Source organism: Corvus moneduloides, chromosome 1 (assembly GCF_009650955.1).
Source record: "Corvus moneduloides isolate bCorMon1 chromosome 1, bCorMon1.pri, whole genome shotgun sequence".
Taxonomy (NCBI): Eukaryota; Metazoa; Chordata; class Aves; order Passeriformes; family Corvidae; genus Corvus; species Corvus moneduloides.
In genome coordinates, this window is record NC_045476.1 from 61,331,910 (window position 1) to 61,354,215 (window position 22,306).

The 22,306-nt window shown below is 40.2% G+C and overlaps 1 protein-coding gene across 2 annotated transcripts in view; it reads right to left on the reverse strand.

Annotated features, from left to right (window-relative positions):
- LOC116445397 (probable acyl-CoA dehydrogenase 6) overlaps window positions 1-22,306 on the reverse strand; it is an 87,303-nt gene that overhangs the window by 59,502 nt on the left and 5,495 nt on the right. For both annotated transcript variants that reach the window (XM_032111998.1, XM_032112003.1), the window contains exon 2: window positions 14,842-14,962. In XM_032111998.1, coding sequence (XP_031967889.1) covers window positions 14,842-14,962 — 121 coding nt within the window. The remainder of the gene's footprint in view (window positions 1-14,841; window positions 14,963-22,306) is intronic.

Consider the following 22,306-nt stretch of genomic DNA (forward strand, 5'->3'; position numbering starts at 1 on the left):
GTGCAACATAGAATGTGTCCCCCCTCTCCACCCTCACCACTTTGCTGTGCATTTTTCCTTGCGGAAACCACACTATGCTATAGATCTAGGTAGTGGTTGCTGCAATGGTAAAAATATTCTACATTAATAATCTCATCATTTTAGTTTTTGGATTTAAGATTGTTCCAAAGTCTGTTGTCTATGGAAAGAGAGCTTTGGTGGATCGATGCTGCGTTTATTCCACAGGGTCCCACGTGGAGACGCTCAGGCGGCGCTCTGCCAGCGCCTACGCGGGCACCCGATCTCACCTTCGCAGGTGGTCACAAACACCCACTCACACACAGTCTGTGCACGAACCGGAGACAGAGAGGCGAGAGGGGTTCTCTGCATGCAATTCCGAGGTGTTTAATGGCAACACCTCGAAGAGAATAGAGACAAGAAGAACCCTGAACTGAAAACCCACGCCAGTTTTATCCTGAGAGCTCCCAAAGGCAGGCAGAGCATCCAAAACCAAGAGTCTGAGGGCAAGGGGGCAGAGGCAAGGTTGAATGGCATAACAGGGGCCAATGGGAAAAGGGATGGGAGGGGGGAGAGGGACAGTGACCAGCAGAATCTAGGCAAAGAGAGAACTTTCTAGCACAGTGTTGTAGGGAGAGACCACTTTTAGGGTAACTTGGGGGGTGTAAAGTGGACTTAGCCACCGCAACAGTTGTCTGAAACCTGCGAGCAATTAAAACCTGTTAAACCTTTAGCAAGATCAAAGTTGGAAGATTTTTCTAATTCTCTGCATTTACGTATTTTATGTTTCAGACATGTAACTAAACTGCTTGAAGAATATCTTTAGAGAAAGTCCAATTCATTATCTTCCACTGCTTTTCCAGTTTCCTAACAGAAAATGGGTGTTTTCCTTTCTTTCCCTAATTTAGCTGGCAGCACCACAGAATCCATGCAGCGGCCAGATTCTGATCTGTCTCAAGGAGGTGCTACTCTGAAATCCTTGGAGCTGCTTATGCGTTGCACAATGCAGTGACTTTACAGGACAGCCCAGTTCCTGTGCAGTTTACACAGAAGAATGTTTAGTGGTCACCTCCAAAACTGAGGGTTCCTTCAGTTTTAAATGTACCATCCAGCAGAACTCACAGCATCTTTCATGTGCATTAAAGATCTGCTGGTGACTGTAAGTTGATGATGAAGAAAACTTTTCAAAGATCAAAATATTCATCTATCTTCCAGGAGAGAAGAAACTGGATTCTCAGTAGCAAGAAATAAATGCAAAACCAGAATAAAGTGAAATCGGTATCTCGAAAATAGTTACAAAGTTCTGCCGGAAGAAGCAGAACATTTCCTGTCAGAATGAGTTGTATGTAAAGAATTTTCGTCCTGGTGTTTGTTTCCTCTTGTATTGTCCTCTTTCCACATCCTCCTCTGAGGCTATGGGACCTGATGGCATCCAGTTTCAACCTGGGCAGAGACAGAGGATGGGATTCCCAACACTGTGTTGTAAGGAAAGAGGGAGAAAATGTAGGAAGCTGCCTTTGTTCTTGCGAGAATCGAGTTCATCTGGGCATCTCATTAGTGTGGTGCCTGGGAGTCCAGGTGTGACCTGTCCAAAGGTAGCAGGTGCATAATTGCTTCCTTTACAGGTCCAGCAGCCCACAGGTTTTACAGGAACAACAAGAAACACCCAGCTTACACAACTTTTCCCATGCAAAAGCATGTAAAAAAATAATACAATCCACGAAGAGGTCAGAGGATGAATCGTGATCAGCTCAAATACCCCCCAGAATGCAAGGATGCCAACATCTCCTCCTCTGAAATGCAGCACTGCTACAAGTATCAGCTGCCATAAATATTTTTTTTTAACAATGCAGAATCTGTCACGTGCAGAATATGAATTAGTTTAAGGTTATAAAAATTAAAAAAAAAAAAAAAATTTGCATGGTTCCTTTTTGTTCTCCCAAACAACCCCAAGCACAGTGCCACTGTCCAGACAGCAGAACTGTCCTCCCTCCATGGTGCCAAAGGACCTGGTTAAAAGCAAAATAAGAAGCAGCCCCAGTGTGAATTTTTTTTTTAATCATGTGCCAAGTATGACAGCAGCCTTGTGCACAGGAAGCATCTGGACACACTGGAAAGAATTTCCTGACTAGCTTTGAGTGACAAACTCAACTAACAGCTTCTTTACACCAGCTACAGAAGAGCAAATTGCTCCCATGCTATCTCTCTTGGGAAAAAAAAAGGGGGGGAAGCCCCCCTCATTATTCTACCTAAAACAAGCAAACAATCAAGCCCAAAAAGCCAGTAAAATGGATTCAGAGGCTTTTTGATTTGGTCTGTAAACACAGAATTCCATGATACCAGGATTTAACCTGAACTGCTCAGCTATGAGAAGAGAAACTTGGAAAGCAAAACCCTTTTAGAATGCTGAATGAGTAAGATAATCTCTTTATCTTCCAAAATATAACTCACAAAAATGTTATTGAGCAAAAACAAACAAAAGGCCAGGTAAAGGAAACACAGCATGTTACTAGCTTGAGGAAAAAAAAGTGCAATTTAATCTTTAATAAGCTTTACACACAGTGCAAAGCCTATCTCTCTAAATTTCTCTTAAATGGCATTGACTTTGAAGAATAAATCCACAGCTGGTGATTTATGTTGATTAAAAAAGCCTCAATATTCTCATTCTTCAGGACTTTGAGGTCGTTAGTAATACCAAAAGTATCTAATCATAAAAGATTATTTCCCCCCCTCCTTAAACCCAGATGTTCATTAGTTTTTAACAAAATATTTTTATTACCCTCAGTCCTTCCAAAGTCAGTTAAAATAGAAGAAGCAGCAAATAGAAGTTGTTAGGGAACTTACACAAAGACCCACCAGAATCCTCTCAAGAGGGAAAAAAAGCAAGAAGAAAGAGATGAGGCTCAGTGGGAAACACAAGTAGATAAAGGTGGCTGAAAACAACTGGTAAGATTTAGAAAAGAAATATGGATAATAATGACCTAAAAAAAACCATGATCACAACCATTCCAACATACAAAGACGGAGGGAAGTGCAAAAATTAACCTGGCGGTGCTGGGCTAATGATTGGACTTGATGATCTAAGAGGTCTTTTCCAAACTTTATGATTCTGTGACTAATTAAAGGCTTCCATTCTTGGGCTGGGGAAGGACCCTGAACAAGCTGAAATATGTATTGTGATTGTTTTTGCCAGGCTTACACTCCAGCACACGGAGCAGTGCTGGATGTGCTATTCAGGGGGGAGTTGGTGAGGCCACTGAGAACAAGAAGCTGTGAAATGGTGTATTTACCTGCTAAGTGAGCAGCTGATGATCAGAAATACAATCACTTTCCCTGTAGTAACTTATGGTGCCACCATCTATACATTTATTTAACAGACTCTGGATTCCTATTAAAGTTTGCTCCTTGTGATTTCTGCGGAATGAGTTTCACAGGTTATACATATTGTAAAAAGAAAAAAAAAAAGAATTCCTGTTCTTAAATAATAATTCAAGGGTGAGAAAAAGTCTCATTCGTTTCCTCTGACACATAGTATAGGAAACGGAAGAAATTCTGACTCAAGTCACTCTCAAAGAATTTTAAAGCATTTAATGATACCACAAAAAACTCAAAATACCTTCCCCTGTGATATACCTTCAAGGAAATTTTTCATAAATTCCATCTTTGTTTCCCCTTTCAGCTGTACACGTGAAGCTGATTTGTAAGTGGTTGAGGTTCTGGGCAAGTGTCCGTTTTCTGCCAGTTCACAGGCTCAAGGGAAGTGCATATACACAGGTCATGGTGTTTCAAAGGTCCTACACAAAAAGTTTCTGCCCTCCTCCAGAGTCATGCCATGTTCCTGGCTCCTGCTACCCAGCACTGAGGGCATCTCCCAGAGCAGGCAAGACCACAGAGCAGGTTTGTAGTCTTATGGAAAACTATAGCTACTGCCCTAGAGATAACAGAGAAATCAGCTATTCTAGGCCACCCCAGAAAGGCACAAAGAGAACAAACAGGCACATTCTTCAGGAAATACACTGTCCTGCAAGAAGTACTTTATCACAAATGGTCTCCCATGCCTCTGCTTAAGAAACAAAACAAAGAAAAAAAAAAGCCACAAAAAAACCTGACACAGAGGTCTTACTTCAAAACTTGGTCTGTAAAACAGAAAAATTATGTTAAATTTCAGTGTATGTACAGTTCTGGTGATTGGAAGAACACTTTCCTTATGACTTTGTTTCTCACAGTTAGTCCTCACTTCAAATACTTAAACAGATACTTTTCACAAGTCTCTGCTTTCAGAAAAGTCTCCAGCCTCTTTACGTTACTGAAAAAACCTTAAAAGATTAAGATATTTAAAGGGTTTTGTCAGTGGACTGAAGGAAAATAATTTTAAAAAATAAAGTTGTATTTCAAGTTTTTTTCACAATTTTTTTTTTAACTGACACACACTTCTATTTTTCTTTCTTCTTTGCAAACAGGGTGAAGCTGTATTTCCTGCAGATGATCATTACTTTGAAATGACAGCACACAACCAAGCACACCTGGAATAATAGTGTTAAACAAATCTTCACCCTGTCTTGCAGTTTCTTTCGCATTTCCTCCCAAACCCTGTGCCAGGTCCCCAACCTCTGGCCCAATAAACTTTTCACACATCTTCTCCAAATGTTTCTGTCAACGAGGTCAGCTGCAAAATAACCAAAACAACTACTCCGATTTCACTGGCACCACACTGCAGAAGCAAGACTGCCACTAACTCTGCCCAGCACATCCAACCCACCAGTCCTGCTCAGTGCTCCTTCCACCCCTAAAGACTGATACTGTTTCACAGAGCCTTAGGGTTTTGCTATTTTCCCATCCTCTGTTTTCACATTGAATTGTGCACCCATTCCCTGTGGATAGCAATCCAGTTTGCCCTGAATGCTGCTCGTGTCTTCACTTAAAAGGTGTTTTCTGCACCATTCTTTTAAAACATGTAGGAGACCAGAAAAACAAAGCCCATTAAGACTACCACACTGAACTTCCAGCATGTTGATGCAATTCTGCAGAGAGAACATCTTCCCTAAGCAGGGTAAGATGGCTTCACCTGACTGGGGAACAGCTCTGTGGAAAGAGTCCTGGGGGTCCTGGTGGACAAGTTCAGTATCAGTAAGCAGTGTTCTGCTGCAGCACAGAAAATCAGCAGGATGCTGGGCTGCATCAGCATGACCAACACCATCAGAGATAAGGAAGTCATTATCCCAATTTACTCAGCCCTCGTCAGGCCATGCCTGGAATACTGTGTTCAGTTTTGGTGCCTGCTACACAAAACAGACGTGGACAGGCTGGAGAGGGTTCAGAGACAAGCCACAAAGATGATAAAATATGGAGACTCTCTTTTTACAGGAATTCACATAAAGGAGATGGCGGTAATGGTTACAAGGTACTCCTGGGGGGATTCTGATTATACACAAAAGGAGAAGTTTTCACATGAGAACAGTCAGCTATTAGGACAGTCTCACCAAAGAAGTGGTGAATTCCCCAATGTTGGACACTTTTAAGATTGAGACAGACAGACTGCTGGGCTATCTTGTCTAGCCCATGTTTTTGCCAAGAAAGATTGAAACAGATGATCCTTGAGGCCCCTTCCAACTGGAATTCTATGATTTTATGATTTCATAGAACAAAAATAACGAAAAATTCCGTCTCTCTATATATATACAAATTATGTATAAAATAAGATATACTTTACTGCAATATATGTAAAAATTTAAAATGTATATACAATCATGCTTATCTCTACAAAATACTAAGCAGAAGAGAACTTTTCCATATGGAGTATATATATTCTGGAAAGAATGGCTGCATCCACCTGAGCCTCCAGTTCAGGGAACTTGGGAATTTATACATCCCTCAGAGCTGCAAGGCACATGGTAAATAAAGCAATGATGGCCCCAAATACCCATTTGCCTCGCCATAAATGAGCCAAGGAGCTGTCTTGCACTGGTCAGATCATCCAGACTAAAGATCAAGTTTTGAAGTTTTAAAGTATCCTTCATTCCCATCTCTAATGTATCATCACTTCAAAAACAGTTCACATTTTTTAAAAATTTAATAATCAGCTGAGAAACTGAGGGTACATGGATTGTTTAGATCGCAAATCTACTATACAGTGCATTATTAAGACAAACTCTATAAAAGACTTTCAACAGGGTTGTGCCATCAGACCAGAGTGTAGGATATCCAAATACTTCTCAGATCAGTTTAATAGATTTTAGAAGTATTTTGGAATAAAACGAATTTTCTCACTTCCTACTTCACTTAGTCAAAGATACCATGCACTCTCTGATGTGCATATCAGTATTATATGACACTAAAACATTAATTCAAAGTAGACCTAAAAGCAGTACAAACATAAAACCCGTGACAAATAACGAGGTTTAGATAACTTTCAGGTTTGTTGTGAAATGATGGTATCTATTCCCCAGAACACAGCATGATTAAAAACACATTTCAGTTCTCTGCACCTCTGCCTACAAACTCAATGGTTCCAGTCCGTCAAATAAGAAAACCATAAATGGCCAGCTCTAGCCCTATTTAAATATTAAGCTCCAAGGAGCTAAATTCCTTATATTACTATCCTTCCCTGACATCTTTTTATTACAGTGCAGCATATGAAGCTATTAAGTCTTGTGTGCACTGCTTATCCTGTAGGCAAGTTGCCTGTCACACACAGAGCCACAAATACTGGGTCCATGCCTTTGCCTGTCTTCCTTTCTACAGAATTATAGAACGGTTTGGGCTGGAAGAGACCATAAAGATCATCTAGTTCCAAACCTCCTGCCATGAGTAGGTACATGACCTGTTTTCCAGTTGTATAAAAAGGCACTTTATTGTATGGGGACCTCTGAACTTCCCTACAGATGCTGGAGTGACTCATGCAAGATCCCCAGGGAATAGATTATAAATGATGCTTATGATTTTGCATGAACTGGGTCACCAGGAATTAGAAATGTTAGATTAGGAGAATCAAAACTAAATACATTTCTTGTCTGAATTTTTTTCCTTTCCTTTCTTCTTACTTGGCTACACATGGTCAGGTTTGCACAGCCTGGACTCCATTTTCTCATGCTCAAATGCTGGGGATAGAAACACAACAAGGAACAGCAAACTTTTACTGCAATCTTGTAGAATCCCTTCTTCAAGACAGATGTCATTCAAAATTTGTAAAATGGGATCTGCAAGTGTTGACAAGTCAATAACTATTCACAGATTTTCCATGCCAACATCAAAATGACTGTTTAACAATATTTTTCCACATTTCAACCCCATGGAAGAAATCAACCTTCACATTCAGCATAATGCAAAAGCGAGTGAGTAAAACTGAATCAAGCCTATACTTCACAAAAATAATTTTCGAAAACTCACCATACAGTGTACTGACATGTAAATGTAAGAGGTGCATTTATATTTTCAGAAAACTTTTAAATTACGCCATTTAGGTATATGACAGATGTCAAGCATCTCGAGACTGGGAAAAGACAGTTATGTGTTGGTGAGCTTGGATGGGATACCCTTCCTTCTCGGACCAGGGTAAGAGAGCACAGGAGGCTGCTGTTCTGCTAAGTTCTTTATTTCATAGTCTCATAGCTTTCTTGAAGGCAGAGTTCAAGGGGGTTACATGATAAAGGCAAGCAGCAACAGCAACAGCAGGCAAAACCAGCTTCTTCTTCTAATTCTAGTTTCTTCTATATGCTCTATATTTTTTCTTCCAGAAGTGTGGATTATATTTGTTAATTGACAGTAAGATTAACACACGATTCTAGTTTTCCTTTTCTTAACCTATCCTGGTCTAATTCTAACAGTCGTAAGTTTTACACAAGTGTTACACAGGTATTACACAGATTTGCATATATAGTTTCTATCAGCTCTCATTGTTTATGTGAACACTCTATCTAAAAAACTTGAACAGTATAGTTCTATCTATATTTTGTCTAAAGTAAAACAATTCTGTGAAAAGGTACCACTGCTGCAGTAAGAACTGTGTTTAAGGTCTCTGCTGCAGCTTTTCAATGTTTAAGGCACTTAGCATATATTTCTACTAAAAGTGAAAAAACCTATACTTCTATTTCACTTTGGTGTGACTTCATGTATCTCAGTTTATCCAAAGATTTTAATTCAACCCCTGTGCTTTGGTTTTCCTCTGGGCCTGAGTCCAGAGATGCTTTCACTCCAACAATGTATAAATTACAGAGATTTGTAATGCCCAAGTTATTTTAGTATAAGCTCATTCATTGGCCAAGCTTTGTCAAGAGACAGTCTTGCCATTTCATCCACAGAAGTAAAGAATAAACAAGACTCCTCTAATGGAAACTTCCTGAACAGTGTGTCTTACTCGATAATGTCTCAATCCCTATATTCTTTTCAGGTGTTATATTATTTAATATTTCTTTAATATATTCAACTGTTCTCTTTAGTGTGCATTCTTCTCTTTCTCACAATTATAAAACCACGGACACCATATTTTCAGCAGATACATCTCTTTGAAAATCCCCAAGACTGACAATTTCCTGCAAAACTGGAGGAAAGTCAAGTATAATGGAGGACAGACTCTCCTGCACAACCCAGAGTAGAACAGGTGCAGAACAGGGACAGAACAGCAACAGCTGCTTGCAACGCTCTCATCTCTGCTAACAGATTCTAGGTGCTCCTAGTCACCTTCAAGACACCACATGGGTCTTGTGTTTGTTTGTGCAAAGCCTGTGATACACAGAAGTGAATTTGGCATGGCAGCTCTGCTGTGAGAAAACTGTGTGTCAAGAGCTCAAGCAGTAATTGCACATACACAGGTGAGCATTTGCTCCCAGTTAGATGCTTCTAACTTTCTCCAGGAAAGAGGCATTTTAAATTGCCTTCTCAGTATCATTTTGACATCACCTGTAACTACCTGCACACGTACCACATTTCAGAAATTCCTAAGTCTGCCCCCTAAGGTATTGGTATGAGCACACCTGAACTGCATGAGGTACTGCTGTGTTCTGCATTGTAAGCCACAACTGTGAGGATTTGCCTTATCTCAAGTACAAAAGCAGAATCCCAGGAACTAATCTGATCCCTCTATCAACAACACATTTAAAGGAAGATTATCTCTTCCACAAAGACTGGCTGTCCTTCAGTAAGTCAGTTCTCTGCTGGCTGCTACTGATAGCTGAACAAGCTATTCCCAGAGGTACGGCTGCATTTCCCAACCAGCCATGAAGAAAAGAAGCACAACCGTTCCCCAAGTCATGTGCACAGTTGAGGAAAAAACCAAAGATGAACTCAAGTGCTCATTTCCTTGTCTGATCAGAAATATCTGATGATCTGTGAAATATAGCAAACTGTCCCCCCCTTACAATTTTCAACTGAATTTCATCATGCACTTGCAAGACACTAGATGGGAGTTGAATAGTCAGCATTTCACAACAGTGGAGGAGTGAAAAAAGAGTCTCAACTACACAGAACTTATATGTACACATACAAAACCCTGTTTTCCTGAGATTTCAATCCAATCCACCAAATTAGAAGGTCCAATAAGGACCTGAAATTTCTTACACTTATCTGATCAAGGTCTCCAAACCCTGCCAACACATCACAAATTTTGTCATCAAATAGATTCAAATAAAGCAGCGATTGATTTGGTCTACTGGATTTTGGAGGCCTATCAAAATTATGTCTTGATTGCAAAACAGGTATAAATGTGTCCGGGGGTGACTTTATGATGTGTATCCCATATCGCTGCCCTATGCCCAGAAATTAATTCTTGTGCCTTTCTGTGCCTTTAAACTGAGCCTGAGAGGGGGAAGGAAAACTGAGCAAAACTTTTTCAAAGCAGTCTGCAGCTTGTTCAAGGTCACACAGAGATAGCGACTTTTTTTTTTTCCAGCCAGCTTTAGGCCAGTTTTTCAGTTTCTTTTTCTCTGCAGAGAGACTGAGAGTTGAACTTTTTTTCCTTCCCTGGAATTCCGGATTTTTTCCCTTTTTCTGTGGATTGCTTCAATATCAGAGCACATTGGGAGGACTTTCCACCGGGCACAGAGGGCCTGGCCCTGGGCCAAACCCCAGCTCCAAGGAGACCAAAGGGAGGACTCTAACACTTTCCCAGGTTTTTTCTTCACAGCGAAAGATTTTATTATTTAGCATTATTATCCTTTTCCCATGTGTTTGTTAAATAAATAGTTTTTATCTCTTTCACTTTCCTTAGAGGAAAATTTATTTTTCCTGAACCTGGTGGGGGAGGGGTGGTTGTGCTTCCTCTCAGAGGATATATCTCTAAATTTAACCAAACTGGAACAAAATGATAGCTGGTAAACACTTGAGAGTGCTGCTTTACCTTTTCATTGGTGTCTGAAAACATGGCCCAAAGGTTTCTCTTGCAAACCATTAGAGTGCAACTATTATTTATTAACTACTGTTGCACTCTGTTATAAGTGAGAAAAAGATAAAGCAGTTCAGCTGACTATACTTAAGTCTACTAAACCAAGCACAAGCATAGCAGCTGGTCCACTACTGCCATACAGAAATGGTTTGGGACAAATGAATTCACTTCTGACAAATATATCCCTTCTAGTTCTATCCACAGAAATACCTGAGCATCTTCCATTCACTTTCTTAGATACCATCAAACCCCGTGTCACCTTAACTACTAAATCCCTTTCTAGTGACTGCTCCTCCCAGGTCCTTCTATGCTCATTCTCAATAATAACAAGGCTTAGTATTACAGAAAGGGTTAAAAATAACTCCATACACTCTTTCCAAGTGACTCTCCACGCCCAAACTCTCACAAGGTCTCATTTTAACAGAGAAATTTATACTTGTGAAGAAAACAACAAAATTAACCTTAGAGGATAGTCTAGATCTATCTATATTCCCTTCCCACATTCAACACACAGACACTTGTAATAAACAGGCAAATAATCCTTTTCCACAGGAAAGGTATTGTATCATTTTCCAATTGCAGTGCAGTCAATCACTTGAAAGATTCTTTTTGTTTCATTAGATGCTTATCTGTCTAAAGTGACAAGAAGGTGTTGATTATTACCTTCTCCAGTCCCAAATCTGGCATTTTCCCCAGCAGTAGGGGAAGGGGCAGGTAGTATAGAACTGTACTTTCCCATCCATGTGCAAATGTGCTGTGTAACCACAGTTACCTAATTTTCCTGAAATATATAAGAAAATATTTTCTAAGTTCACTGCTAAGTGTCTGACAGGGATAAATGAAGGCTACTATTTGGACAAACTTGTCATAATTATTTCTAGATGCTAACGCATTCCACTAAATATTCCTACAGTACTGCCAGTATAAACACTAATGAAATACCCAGAGCAGGCATCGTTATCACTCATGTTTCACAGTGATGCCATGTGAACATGCAGGAGAGCAGACACTGCCCTCTTCCAGACCTTTCTTTCCCATCCTTTACAGGATTCCTGTGCTTTTACATCAGCTGATAAAACAACTTTTAATCATCTGTGTTGGCATATGCAGGCACACAGTACATTTTGAGCCTGCATTTTTGGCAACACACCCTAAAATTTAGCAACAGTCAAGGCTTTGATTCATAAATCGTAAGATCACAAATAACCACATAGATACTTTCAGCTTTTAATCCAGAATGTCATCTAATCTGCACATAAAACAGTTCAAAGAATATGTCTTGCCTACTTCCCTTAGCAAAACAGACAATGGCAAAATACCAAAACTGCTTAAATATTTCTGCTGCCTACCCTAGTATTTTTTGCCCTTAATTTTGGCACTGGCAGTAGCTCAATAACTCAGAATTTTATAATTTATGGAGAAATACACGACATTAAACATTAATGAAGAATAGTAAGTATATAGGGATGTTGTTTTTTTCTTCTAAATCCTGAACTAAGTAATTCTGTAAGACACATTTTGCATAGGGCAGAAAGACACTTTTTATGCCTAAGTGTGTTTATGCATAAGATAAGTATGCATAAGTGTACATGTTTTCATCATGTATTCTACTAGTAGGCAGAATCTTGCAATGTAACAGAACAACACAAAGTTTTTCCTAAGGAAAGCCAACATAGGCCAACAATGGTTCAAAGAGAAGAATTTCTCTGGCAGAGAACTGACCAGACAGTAAATTAAATCTACTGATGATCTCAAAAATTCTCCAGTTATGGGTGCATGTCTGAGCTTTGCCCACAGTGTTTACAGGACCTCCAATGAGCATCCTGAACTACAGCCAATATTCACTAGAAGCAACTACTGTGTAAACAGCTGTGAAAAAAATGTACAGGAAAAGCTTTGTCAAGTTTGTAGCCCACAATTGCATATAGCGGGAATCGATGGAGCCTTTGCAATACAAACTGTGCCCCAAATCTGTTCTCCACACAGAGAAAGTTTCCAGTGATAAGGGACACATGTAAGGCACGTTCTTTTAAAAACCTGACTCCCATTAAGCAACTCATTGTTCATAAAGGGAATGGTGTTTACACAGGAAAAAGTCCACTTTCAACAAATCTGAAATCCAACAGATGTTTCCTTCTATCTAAGCAAAACAAGTTTGTGAGCCATTTCTGCCCAATCAGAAAGCTTCAAAATTATTTCTGCAAGGAAAAAACCCCTCCATACTTGAAAGAATGATCATGGAAAACAAATTCAATAAAACTTTTATTTCAAAATTGCAACTATTACTAAAGTGAATTAACTTTTAAAAAATCAGTGTTCTTTAAAGAGAATGTTTTATGATCTGGATTTGAAGAGATACAACATGACAGTTTTGGTTTGTGAAAGAGAAAGTAGGGCAGACTGTTAACTCACAAGTGCTCTGCATTGCAATTGCTCTCTTCAAATCAATTTATCCTCTCTTCTTCAGTCCTCCTGCAATACCCCTCTAGAACTCCTGGCTGCTCTTGGCTTCCTCAAATCTCGTAAGACTTCTCTTCCTCTGCAAACAGCAAATAAATAACAGAAGTGGCTGAGCAGAGTATAAAAGGTGTATCTTTTAATTTTGTTTTGCAGTACACACTAATCATACAGTAAGCCTAAGCACTTTGTAGAAGCGTGTAAGACAAAGAATTTCAGGCTTTGCCAAAGTTGTGCAGTTGAGACTGTGCTGTTACACACCTGACTTTGACTTACTGTCAGGAGAAAGTTTCAGGACTTTCAGGATGTACCTGGCAGCATTGCACCACTAAGGAGCAAAGCTGCATCTGGTGACATTCTGTCGCACAACTGAATACTGCAAAGACAACATCTTCCAAGGAGTTGGTGAATTTTCTGTACCAAACAATACCTTGCTTCAGAAGATGAACTGAGATGGACCACAGGTTGCTGAGGATTTTATCAAATTCTAAACCTTTTATAAAATGTAGCTGCAGAGGTCAAATAAATTACCTTAACAGCTAGATACAAACATCAAAGCCAAAGTTAAAAAAGTCTTAAACATAAGTATGACAAGTGTAATCAGCAGATCCAACCTTCTGTGCCTCCTTTACCTCCGTGAGTCCCTTCTTCACTAGATTTCACTCTGATTATTTCTTGTCCATTTTGTGAGTATTATACAAAGTTCCCACCTCTGTAATGTTTTATGTGCAGCACGCTCAGCAATGACGTTTCTTACCCCAGCTGAACCTCTGCATGCCCTGAGAGGAATTTAAGAAGGCAGGACTGAAATCTATCAGCAATGCAATGTGCCATTATTACAACCAACACGAGTACCAGCAATGTGAAGGAGATCCACTGAGATGCAATTCAAATCTGCCTATCAGACAATTATAGCAGAAATTCGAAGTGGTCTTCTCTCTCCCCCAGTAATCCCATTTGTCCTTTAAATAGATCTTAAGCACAATCTCAAACTGTCAGCATTTCTGTAAAGAAATACCAGCTCAGACCTAATTGGATTGGTCAGACAATCACAGCTAAGCAGTTCTCTGAGATCTAACAGCTGAACAGCTATGGTACAACCTTCCACATTGTAATATGGTTATATGAAAGAGGGAATATTTCCTCGGAAAGTAAGTGGTAAAAAGACATAATTTGTTGCACAGAACCCTGGGCCTTAGCAACACCATGATGTGGTGTTGCATAGCTAAGGCTGTGTGAGCTGCTGCATATGGGCAATTATCTGCAGTTAACTGTTCAAACACGTCACTTCAGGCTGCTCTGGATATAGGAAAATGGAGGTAAAAAGAATCACAGAGAATTCTGACTTGAACATTTGAAAAGAAAGCAAGTACATATTATATCACATATAAACAGAAAAGATAGCAGAATAAGTATTTTAGCTGAAAAGCAGAAATACTTCCTATTCCCCTGGACTTTTATGTCACCTATATATATATATATGTACACACAAAACTTGCTCTCCGTGTCATCAGCTTTTGTTCTGTTCAGGCTTCTACGGGCTGGAATAGTGCATTTTAAAGACAATCTAGGGGATAATGGCCTAAAGGTCGCACCATCCACATCCTTTGAAATGATGTAGAGGTTACATGTTCAGGAAGTATAATAAGCCAAATCTTAAAACACTTCCAGTGCCTTCAAATTATGGTTTCTTTAATGGAGATCTGGATTATTTCATATGTGTCTGGGTCCAGAAGAAAAGTTATTACACAGATTTTATGCTGAAAACTGAAGTGATGTTAATTTCCCTAATTTTAAAATAACAGTCATACATTTTACATTTGTATTTAGAAGAATATCAACTTAAGCACTCAGCAATGTTATTTTATGTATTTGCAGAGTTGCCAGCCAGCATGACTGAGGAATACAGGTAAACTTTGCACTGAATTCCAGCCCATGCTTTGACCTGGGGCAAAAGCTAATTGAGATAATGTATTGAATCTATCACTATTAGGAGTTATATATTCTCCCACCTGTTGGCTTATCCACACCAAGGAATCCAGCCTGTCCCAGGATTTTAAACACTTTATGTGCTGGGAACTGTCCTTCTTCTTCCCACTTGTCCACAAATGGATTAATCTCCTTGTCAATGATCTAGATTTGGAAAATAAATTGTATTAGTTATTAACACAGAAATTCCACACAAAAACTTTTGACTACTTTCACCTCAAAATTGTAATTTAAGAAGTAATAGAAAAAAACAACATATAGGGAAAAATTTGAAAGCCCACCAATTTTCTTACTTCCTGTTGGGATACCCTTATTCTCCACTCACCCACAACTATTACAACAAATGTAATGAGGCAAATGTAAATCATTCTTTTAGCAATTACTACTAAAACAGGTCTTCAGAACTGCTTTGAGCCTCTCCAAAGTCTATGAAAATGGCTGTTTCCCCCCCACCATTTGTTACGTTTTTGTGTACAGTTTGTACAGAGGGCATGATCTGTAACTGCCTCCAGGAAACAGGCAACAAAGACCCTCTGTGAATCCAAACTACCGAAGAGTTAACTCTGGGCTTTCACAGGAATACAGGCAGAGTATTTTTCTACATAGCAATAGAGGCTAGAAACAGGATCAGATACCTGAAGAGAAGATAGGAAATGGCACGTGAAAATCATTTCTCTGTGGAAATGATCTACATCCTCTTTTAAACACATAATCTACATCCTCTTTTAAGACCCAGACAAGATCTTTTTGCTAATTTTGCCTCTTCTGAGAGCTATTCCCTCTTCTGTAGAGGTAGCAGCCTGCAGAGAAGCACCTGGATATACATATGAGACATGTGCCTGACACAGAGCTGTGTGCTCACCCTGTACACAAAAATGGCTGTTTCCCCCCACCATTTGTTACCTTTTTGCGTGCAGTTTGTAGAAAGTGACAGGAAGGGAAGTCTGGATTATCCTCAGAGGAACCTTGGCATAAAAGGTTGATGATCTGTCCTCAATGACCACACACAGTACCAAGAAAGGCAAGTAGAAGAGATTCACTTCCTCTCCCTTTGCCTTAAACACTCTCAAGGAAGTCAGTGCTGTTCAGGGCATTTATGTCTAGTCTGTATTTAGACTTCCCCACAAGTCTGACAAAACATGTACTGGAAAAGTTTGGTCGTCTCCCAGAATTTATAATATTCCCAAATCTAGTCCCTGCACAACTCTTGACTGTGCTACTGCTGCACACCTTCCAAAAGCGAAAGTCCTAAGCTGCCTGACTGCAGTCCTTACACTATTCAGGCTGCTGCATTCCCTTCCAGCCTTTGCAAGCAAAACACATCTGGAGTACAGCCACTACATTCAGCAACACTTTCAGGGCACAAGAGCTGGATGTTTTGCTCCACGAAGTCCCAGATTTCCATGGCCATGGGAAAGGAGCAAAGTGGGAGCCTGCAGGTGTGTTCCTGCTGCCTACCAGCTCATCATGAGGCAATGGTATGGTGCCCACCTCTGCAGCCCAAATCAGGCCTTGGAAAAGGCTGCTTCTGCCACGCAGCCAAGAGCACCACACACCTCTGTCAGCCACACAAGGCGGTCCTAACGGGAAACATCCTTCCCCCAAACTAAACCCTACCAAAACAAACACCAGTTCCCAATAGAAAGGTAATGCCTTTAACCTGTGACCATGATTTTACTACTACGCTGTTTCATGAAGAGAGAATTTGTTATTTCAAGAACTTACTCCTCTTAGTCTTCTCTTCCTGCTAAATAAACAAGTCCTGTGGTGCTAACTATGTCTTGAGCTGGAAACAGAATCCTCTCCCTCCTAGACTGCTGTGTTCACGAGACCCTGCGGAACCTTCTTCCAAACTATCTATTTATTGCACATTCTTTGGAGAATTTCAGCCCATATATGGCTGCTTTCTGCCTTCCAGTTGGTCACAGAAATAAGCATACTTGATTGCTGGTAACAGAAGAATCACTTTTTCACTCCTCTCACCAAATTCTGAGAAATTCACATACTGAGCGTTCAACTCATTCAGTAATTATTGTCTCTCTCCCTCTCTTATATTGATTAACATAAGGCCTAAGGATCAATAGCAAAAAAATACTCAGCAGAACCCTATCTAGTAGAGCTCACGTTTCTCTTCTATATTGCCATATCCTATGTGCTCAGATCCTAAGATGCTGACCCTGAGTGTTGAAGGTGGTGAAACACCTTTTTGGCTGTAACAGCTTCTGGCAATGCTCATTGGATAACACCCAGGGGAATGCCTGGAAGAGCACACAAAAAGTTATTCCAGTGTTTTGATGGATCTTGGCAAAAACGTGGTGAATATACTAACAGAGTTTTGTGGTTTTGTGTTTGTTGTAGCTTGTACTGGGCCAAGTGTTTCGTAGCCTACATACAAAGCTACCTTTGAAGTTAAGCAGATTCTGAATGACTAAGCCATGATTTCTGCAGAACCTGTTCTCTCCTGTGCCTTTGAGTAAAACTCAAATTGCTTAACAGATTGGACTTATTACCAGGTGAGGTTTGCCATGTTGAGTGAAAAAAGATCTGCCTTGCATGACACAACAAAAAAACCCCAAAGACAATCTGACTGCACAAACCATAAATTTTGTATGGCTCTAAACTCAATTAAAAAAAATTATACTGCAGTCCAGATACTGATAGCCACAGTTTCTTCTTAGCTATTGGACCATTCACTGTGTTTTTGCAAAGATTTAAGTCCTGTCAAAAGCTTTTACGCTTCAGTCACAAATTGCTTGCAAAAAATCACACATGTGATTTTATAATCATAAGGGGATTGGGGGAACACCTTCCCTTGTACTGACACAAACTTAAGCCAAATTGCTGGATAACTGCATTACTGCTCAACTGGCTGGCGCTTCAGCACTGATTACTGGGTATTTTCATCCCTTCCTAGAAAAGCTAACTGAAACAAGGAGAGGTAATTTTAAAGGTCAAGCCAGCAATGACTGAATGATCACAAAATTTAACATTTGCTTAAAACCTTGCTGAAGACAGGTCCAATAATGCTTTGTACCTAATCATTTGATTTATCCCTTCCCTTGGTTTTAGCAACTTCCTCACATCTGTGCCACCAGTGAACTATTTTACACTTGAACTGCAGACACGGATTATATAGCCACCTTAACTTAAACCCTAAGGTTTCCATGCAGTGCTTGGTAAGTATACAGAAGCAAGCTTTCAGCAGTATGTGAGCAGCTGGTCTGCTTATTTATATATGCTTTATCATGAGAAACATGGAAGTCATGGGTGCCAGCATTTAGACTTGCACCACTAGGATACCAACGATCACAAGATCTAAAACTTCTATGAGTAGAAATATTTAGCACTGCCTATTACAGATACCATCTGATAGATATTCCCAGCCACAAAGGAAATCTTTCCACCTGATCTAGCTTGCCAAATCTCAGTGGCATTTGGGATGTAAAGTTGATCAAGGAGCCATATAACTTTCCCACCTGCTGAAGTACCAGTAAACCACAACAGAAACTGTTATTTTCCTGACAGCAAGGGCACAGTAAGTCTCATGTATGGGACTGGTTTTTATGTCAGGCTACTTCATCTGAACACTGAAGATGCAAATATGAAGGACTAGGCTCTGGAGGCAGCCTTGGTTTAGCCTGCATCCCAGCAAGAGTTCAGGCTGCTCTCTGGGGAGCCTCCAAAAGAATGGCCTCAGGGCTGTTATCAGCTGGGAATTATAAAAACCACTGTGGACACTTGCCCAGTCGGAAATGGATCAAGCCAACAAACTCACTTCATGCTGAATGATGGTAAGAAAAATAAGTGTTTTCATTAGAAATTATCTGGGCAAAGTTTTGTGAAAACAGCACCTGTAGCTCCCTGCCCAGGACTGGGGAAATACTATGGCAGGGTTGGAGAGGGGACAGAGACATAAATTCAGATTTTTTAAAAATAGATAATTCTAATTTCTCTTCAGAAAAGAGCAATGAAAATACCCCCCCAAATCATTGCCACAGTTCTGACTATTTTCCACTGAAACTTAGTATGTCATTTAAATGAGAAAAGTAACAAAAATATATGATGCTGATGTTCAGTATTTTGTGCTGATACTGTACTAGCAACTACCCAGAAATATTAGCAATTGCCATTTAATTCTGCATTCTAAAACAAATGCATTCTACAACAGTAGAAACTGTAATTGAATTAATTTGGGTACTGAGAGTATGTACAGATGTCCCTTACAGCAATTAAAGATTAGTTTTCATTATCCACCAGCATGTTTACCTTCTATCCTGCAATTCAGAAACTAAAGGCCATACTACTTCTATACACACCTCTTCTAAGCACCCCTTGTAAGACTGTACAGTGGTAGGATATTTCAGCACACTATTAGCAAGATGATGAATTTTGAAACAATAAACTGAATTCTTAAAAAAATGACAAGTCTTTACTAAAGCTTCCTGTGAGTTATACCCTCAGCTGAGATTAGACTAATTTACTAGAGAAGCAAGAGAAAATGTCTGAGAAAAAGGTATTTTGTATTAAGAAGATTAAAGGCAGTCTGTGGGGCCAGGGTTAGGTTAGATGTTAGGAAGAAATTCTTTACTCAGACGGTGGTAAAACACTGGAACAGGCTGCCCAGGGAAGTTGTGGATGCCTCATCCCTGGAAGCGTTCAAGGTCGGGTTGGATGGGGCCTTGAGCAACCTGATCTAGTGACCAGCATCCCTGCCCATGGCAGAGGGGCTGGAAACACATGATCTTTAAGGGCCTATCCAACCCAAACCATTCTATGATTGTATGATTTTATGACATAACTGTTCCATATTATATTAGGACCAGCATGTTTTTTTCCCTTTAAATCAAGTTACAGCAATTGAACTTAACTCTATTAATATAATAACCAGAGATGACAGTTAATAGGATCTTTAATGTAAAAAGCAAATAAATAAACAACAAACCACTAATGACAGTTCTTGAGTGGTTACACCTAGGCATTAGCACAACAATGACTTGAATAGGAGGTAACAGACCAGAGATTCCTTTGCTTTCCATATCAGCGATAAAGAAAGCAAATTATTAACAGCCTTCAAAACAACATTTCTCCTTTAGTTTTAATCAAAACCACAAGCAGCAATGACTGCACATGAGACAACTCAGCATTGGAGCAACACTGTGCTGAGGTCAAGGTAGCACTTTACAAAGATGCAAGGCAAAGCTGAGGTGTTCAAACCTGTGGGCCACACATGGATCCTACCAAACTTGGACACCAAAACCCACCTCAGGGGTGCAAGGCAGCCAGGACCCCACTGGCAAGCTCCTGACTGGCCACACATGCAGCCTGTGCAGGTCTTCTCAGCTGCTCCCCAAGAGGGCCTGGGGAATGTTTTCCATGAGCATACGGGGTTGAACTGAAAAAGTTCAATTTAAAAGCAGACATCCATTTCATGACCCTGTGAAAAACATGTGGCAGAAAAAAAGTCCTAAGTCCAAAGAGCAGCAGCCCACTTCCCACATGTTGATCTCCACCTGGGTCCCCCCAAGGCATGCATCCCAAGCACACCTGAATGAGTTTCTCAGAGTATATTACTCATTTCTTCTCACTCCTGGGCTTGGAGGTCATGGCCCTCCTTGACTCCCTCAAGACTCTTCCAAAGCCATCATAAAGCTTGATGAACAATCCTTTCCCAGTAATACTCTTTGGAAAGGTAGGGAAAGGGCACAGGGAAGGAGACTGAAGTGTGGAAACACACTCGGGACAGAACTAGGGAAAATACAGTTGCATGAGAGAAGCAGGTCAGCTCCTTGTAGCTGCTACCTACTAGAGAGTCTGTGGAGAGACTGAGCTTCTGCCACGGCAGCTCACTGATGAGAATATCTATGACACATAGTAGGCAAAACCATGTCCTGCTGTCCCCTCCGACACCTGTGGAGTCCCTCTAGCACTGGCAGGAGGGATGGCAGTTAGTTGCTTCTGTGCTTCCAGTCCCCACAACACATGCTAGGAGCAGAAGCCAGGAGCTGATCGTGTGCCTGGATCACCCAGCATGGTGGTGGCGAGCCTGGACCTGACACAGTCAGTGCCCCAACAGAAGAGACAATCATTCAGTCTGAGATGACATTGGGTGCAGAAGCAGAGGGAGTATGTGACTTAAAAGACCACAACAGGCTAAAAATAACACCATTAAACAAATATGATTTAACCACACAGCAGCCAGAAAATGTTCCCTGCAGTGTTAACGTTGCCTGCTCATACAAAGTTATTTAGTGCACTTTCTACTGGCAAGCAAAATCCAGTATTATGAGTTTGCCTGTGGTCTGCAGTAATCCAGAGAGCAAAGTTACAGCCTAGTGCTTCCTCTTTCAGGATGCATCACCAGCACAGGGCAAAGGTCTTCAGGAAGTTTTGCAGGACTGTTTTCTGGGGATTGTTTTTTTGTGGGTGGGTTTTTTGGGGTTGTTTGCATTTTTTTGGGGTTGGTTTGGGTTTTTTTTTTTTAATACTAATTGAAACAAGTGGGATAGTCCTCACTCCTCTCATTAAAATATACATTATTATTAGTTAGGAGCTCACCTAGGAGATCTATGTAAAATATGACTCACTTCTATGCAAGTGGTCCTGTCAAGGTGGTGAATGTCCCAGATGCCGCCAAAACACTTCCGTGCTTTACAGACAAGTCTCCTCTTTCCCACAACATAGAAGATTTGGCATTTGGATACAATATGCACCTCTTACTCAATATTGCCAGTTGGCTACCCAGCCAAATATATGATGTGACACACCTGGGCAAAAGATTGTCTACAAGAGTTGTCAATGAAGAATTTGCCCTGTTTGCATATGGGATTTGAGGCTGGGCCTCAATGAAGATATGGAAACTTCCATACTCTGAGCTGTCGTTAGACTGTGTCTGGAAACAAGCCAAGATAACATTTTCCACAATGATATGGGATTGAACTGAAAAAGTTCAGTTTAAAAGTAGACCTTCATTTCATGACCCTGTGAAAAATATGCGGCAGAAAAAAAGTCCTAGAAGCAGAATATCCTGATAATTAAAATAAAGAACAAAAATGAAGTAATTGTGACTTAAGATTTTTAAACATTTGATCTCCCCAACCACCACACACGCATTTCATATGCAGAAGTCAACTACTCTACACGGTGCTTGCAGGACAAGATGTAGCCCACACAGAGAAAAAAACCTACTGGATGAAAAGAACACTTCAAGCCAGCCGGAATTTATCACTGAGAAGAAAAAAGAAAGTGGGTTTCTGCAATACTATTGCACATAGCTGTGGCCAGAGCTGAGCTTCCAGAGAAGCTTCCAATGGATTTTAAACCTATATTCAGGAGGCTTATATAAGGAAAAACCCCAGAAAATTTTCCTAATAGCTGGAAAACATAAGGCTGCAATGGGAAGTATATGTAATTAAAACTGATTAATTAGAGCACCACAATTCCTTTTTGTACCTTCAATTAAGCTGTGCCATAGGCAACAAAATAATCTGC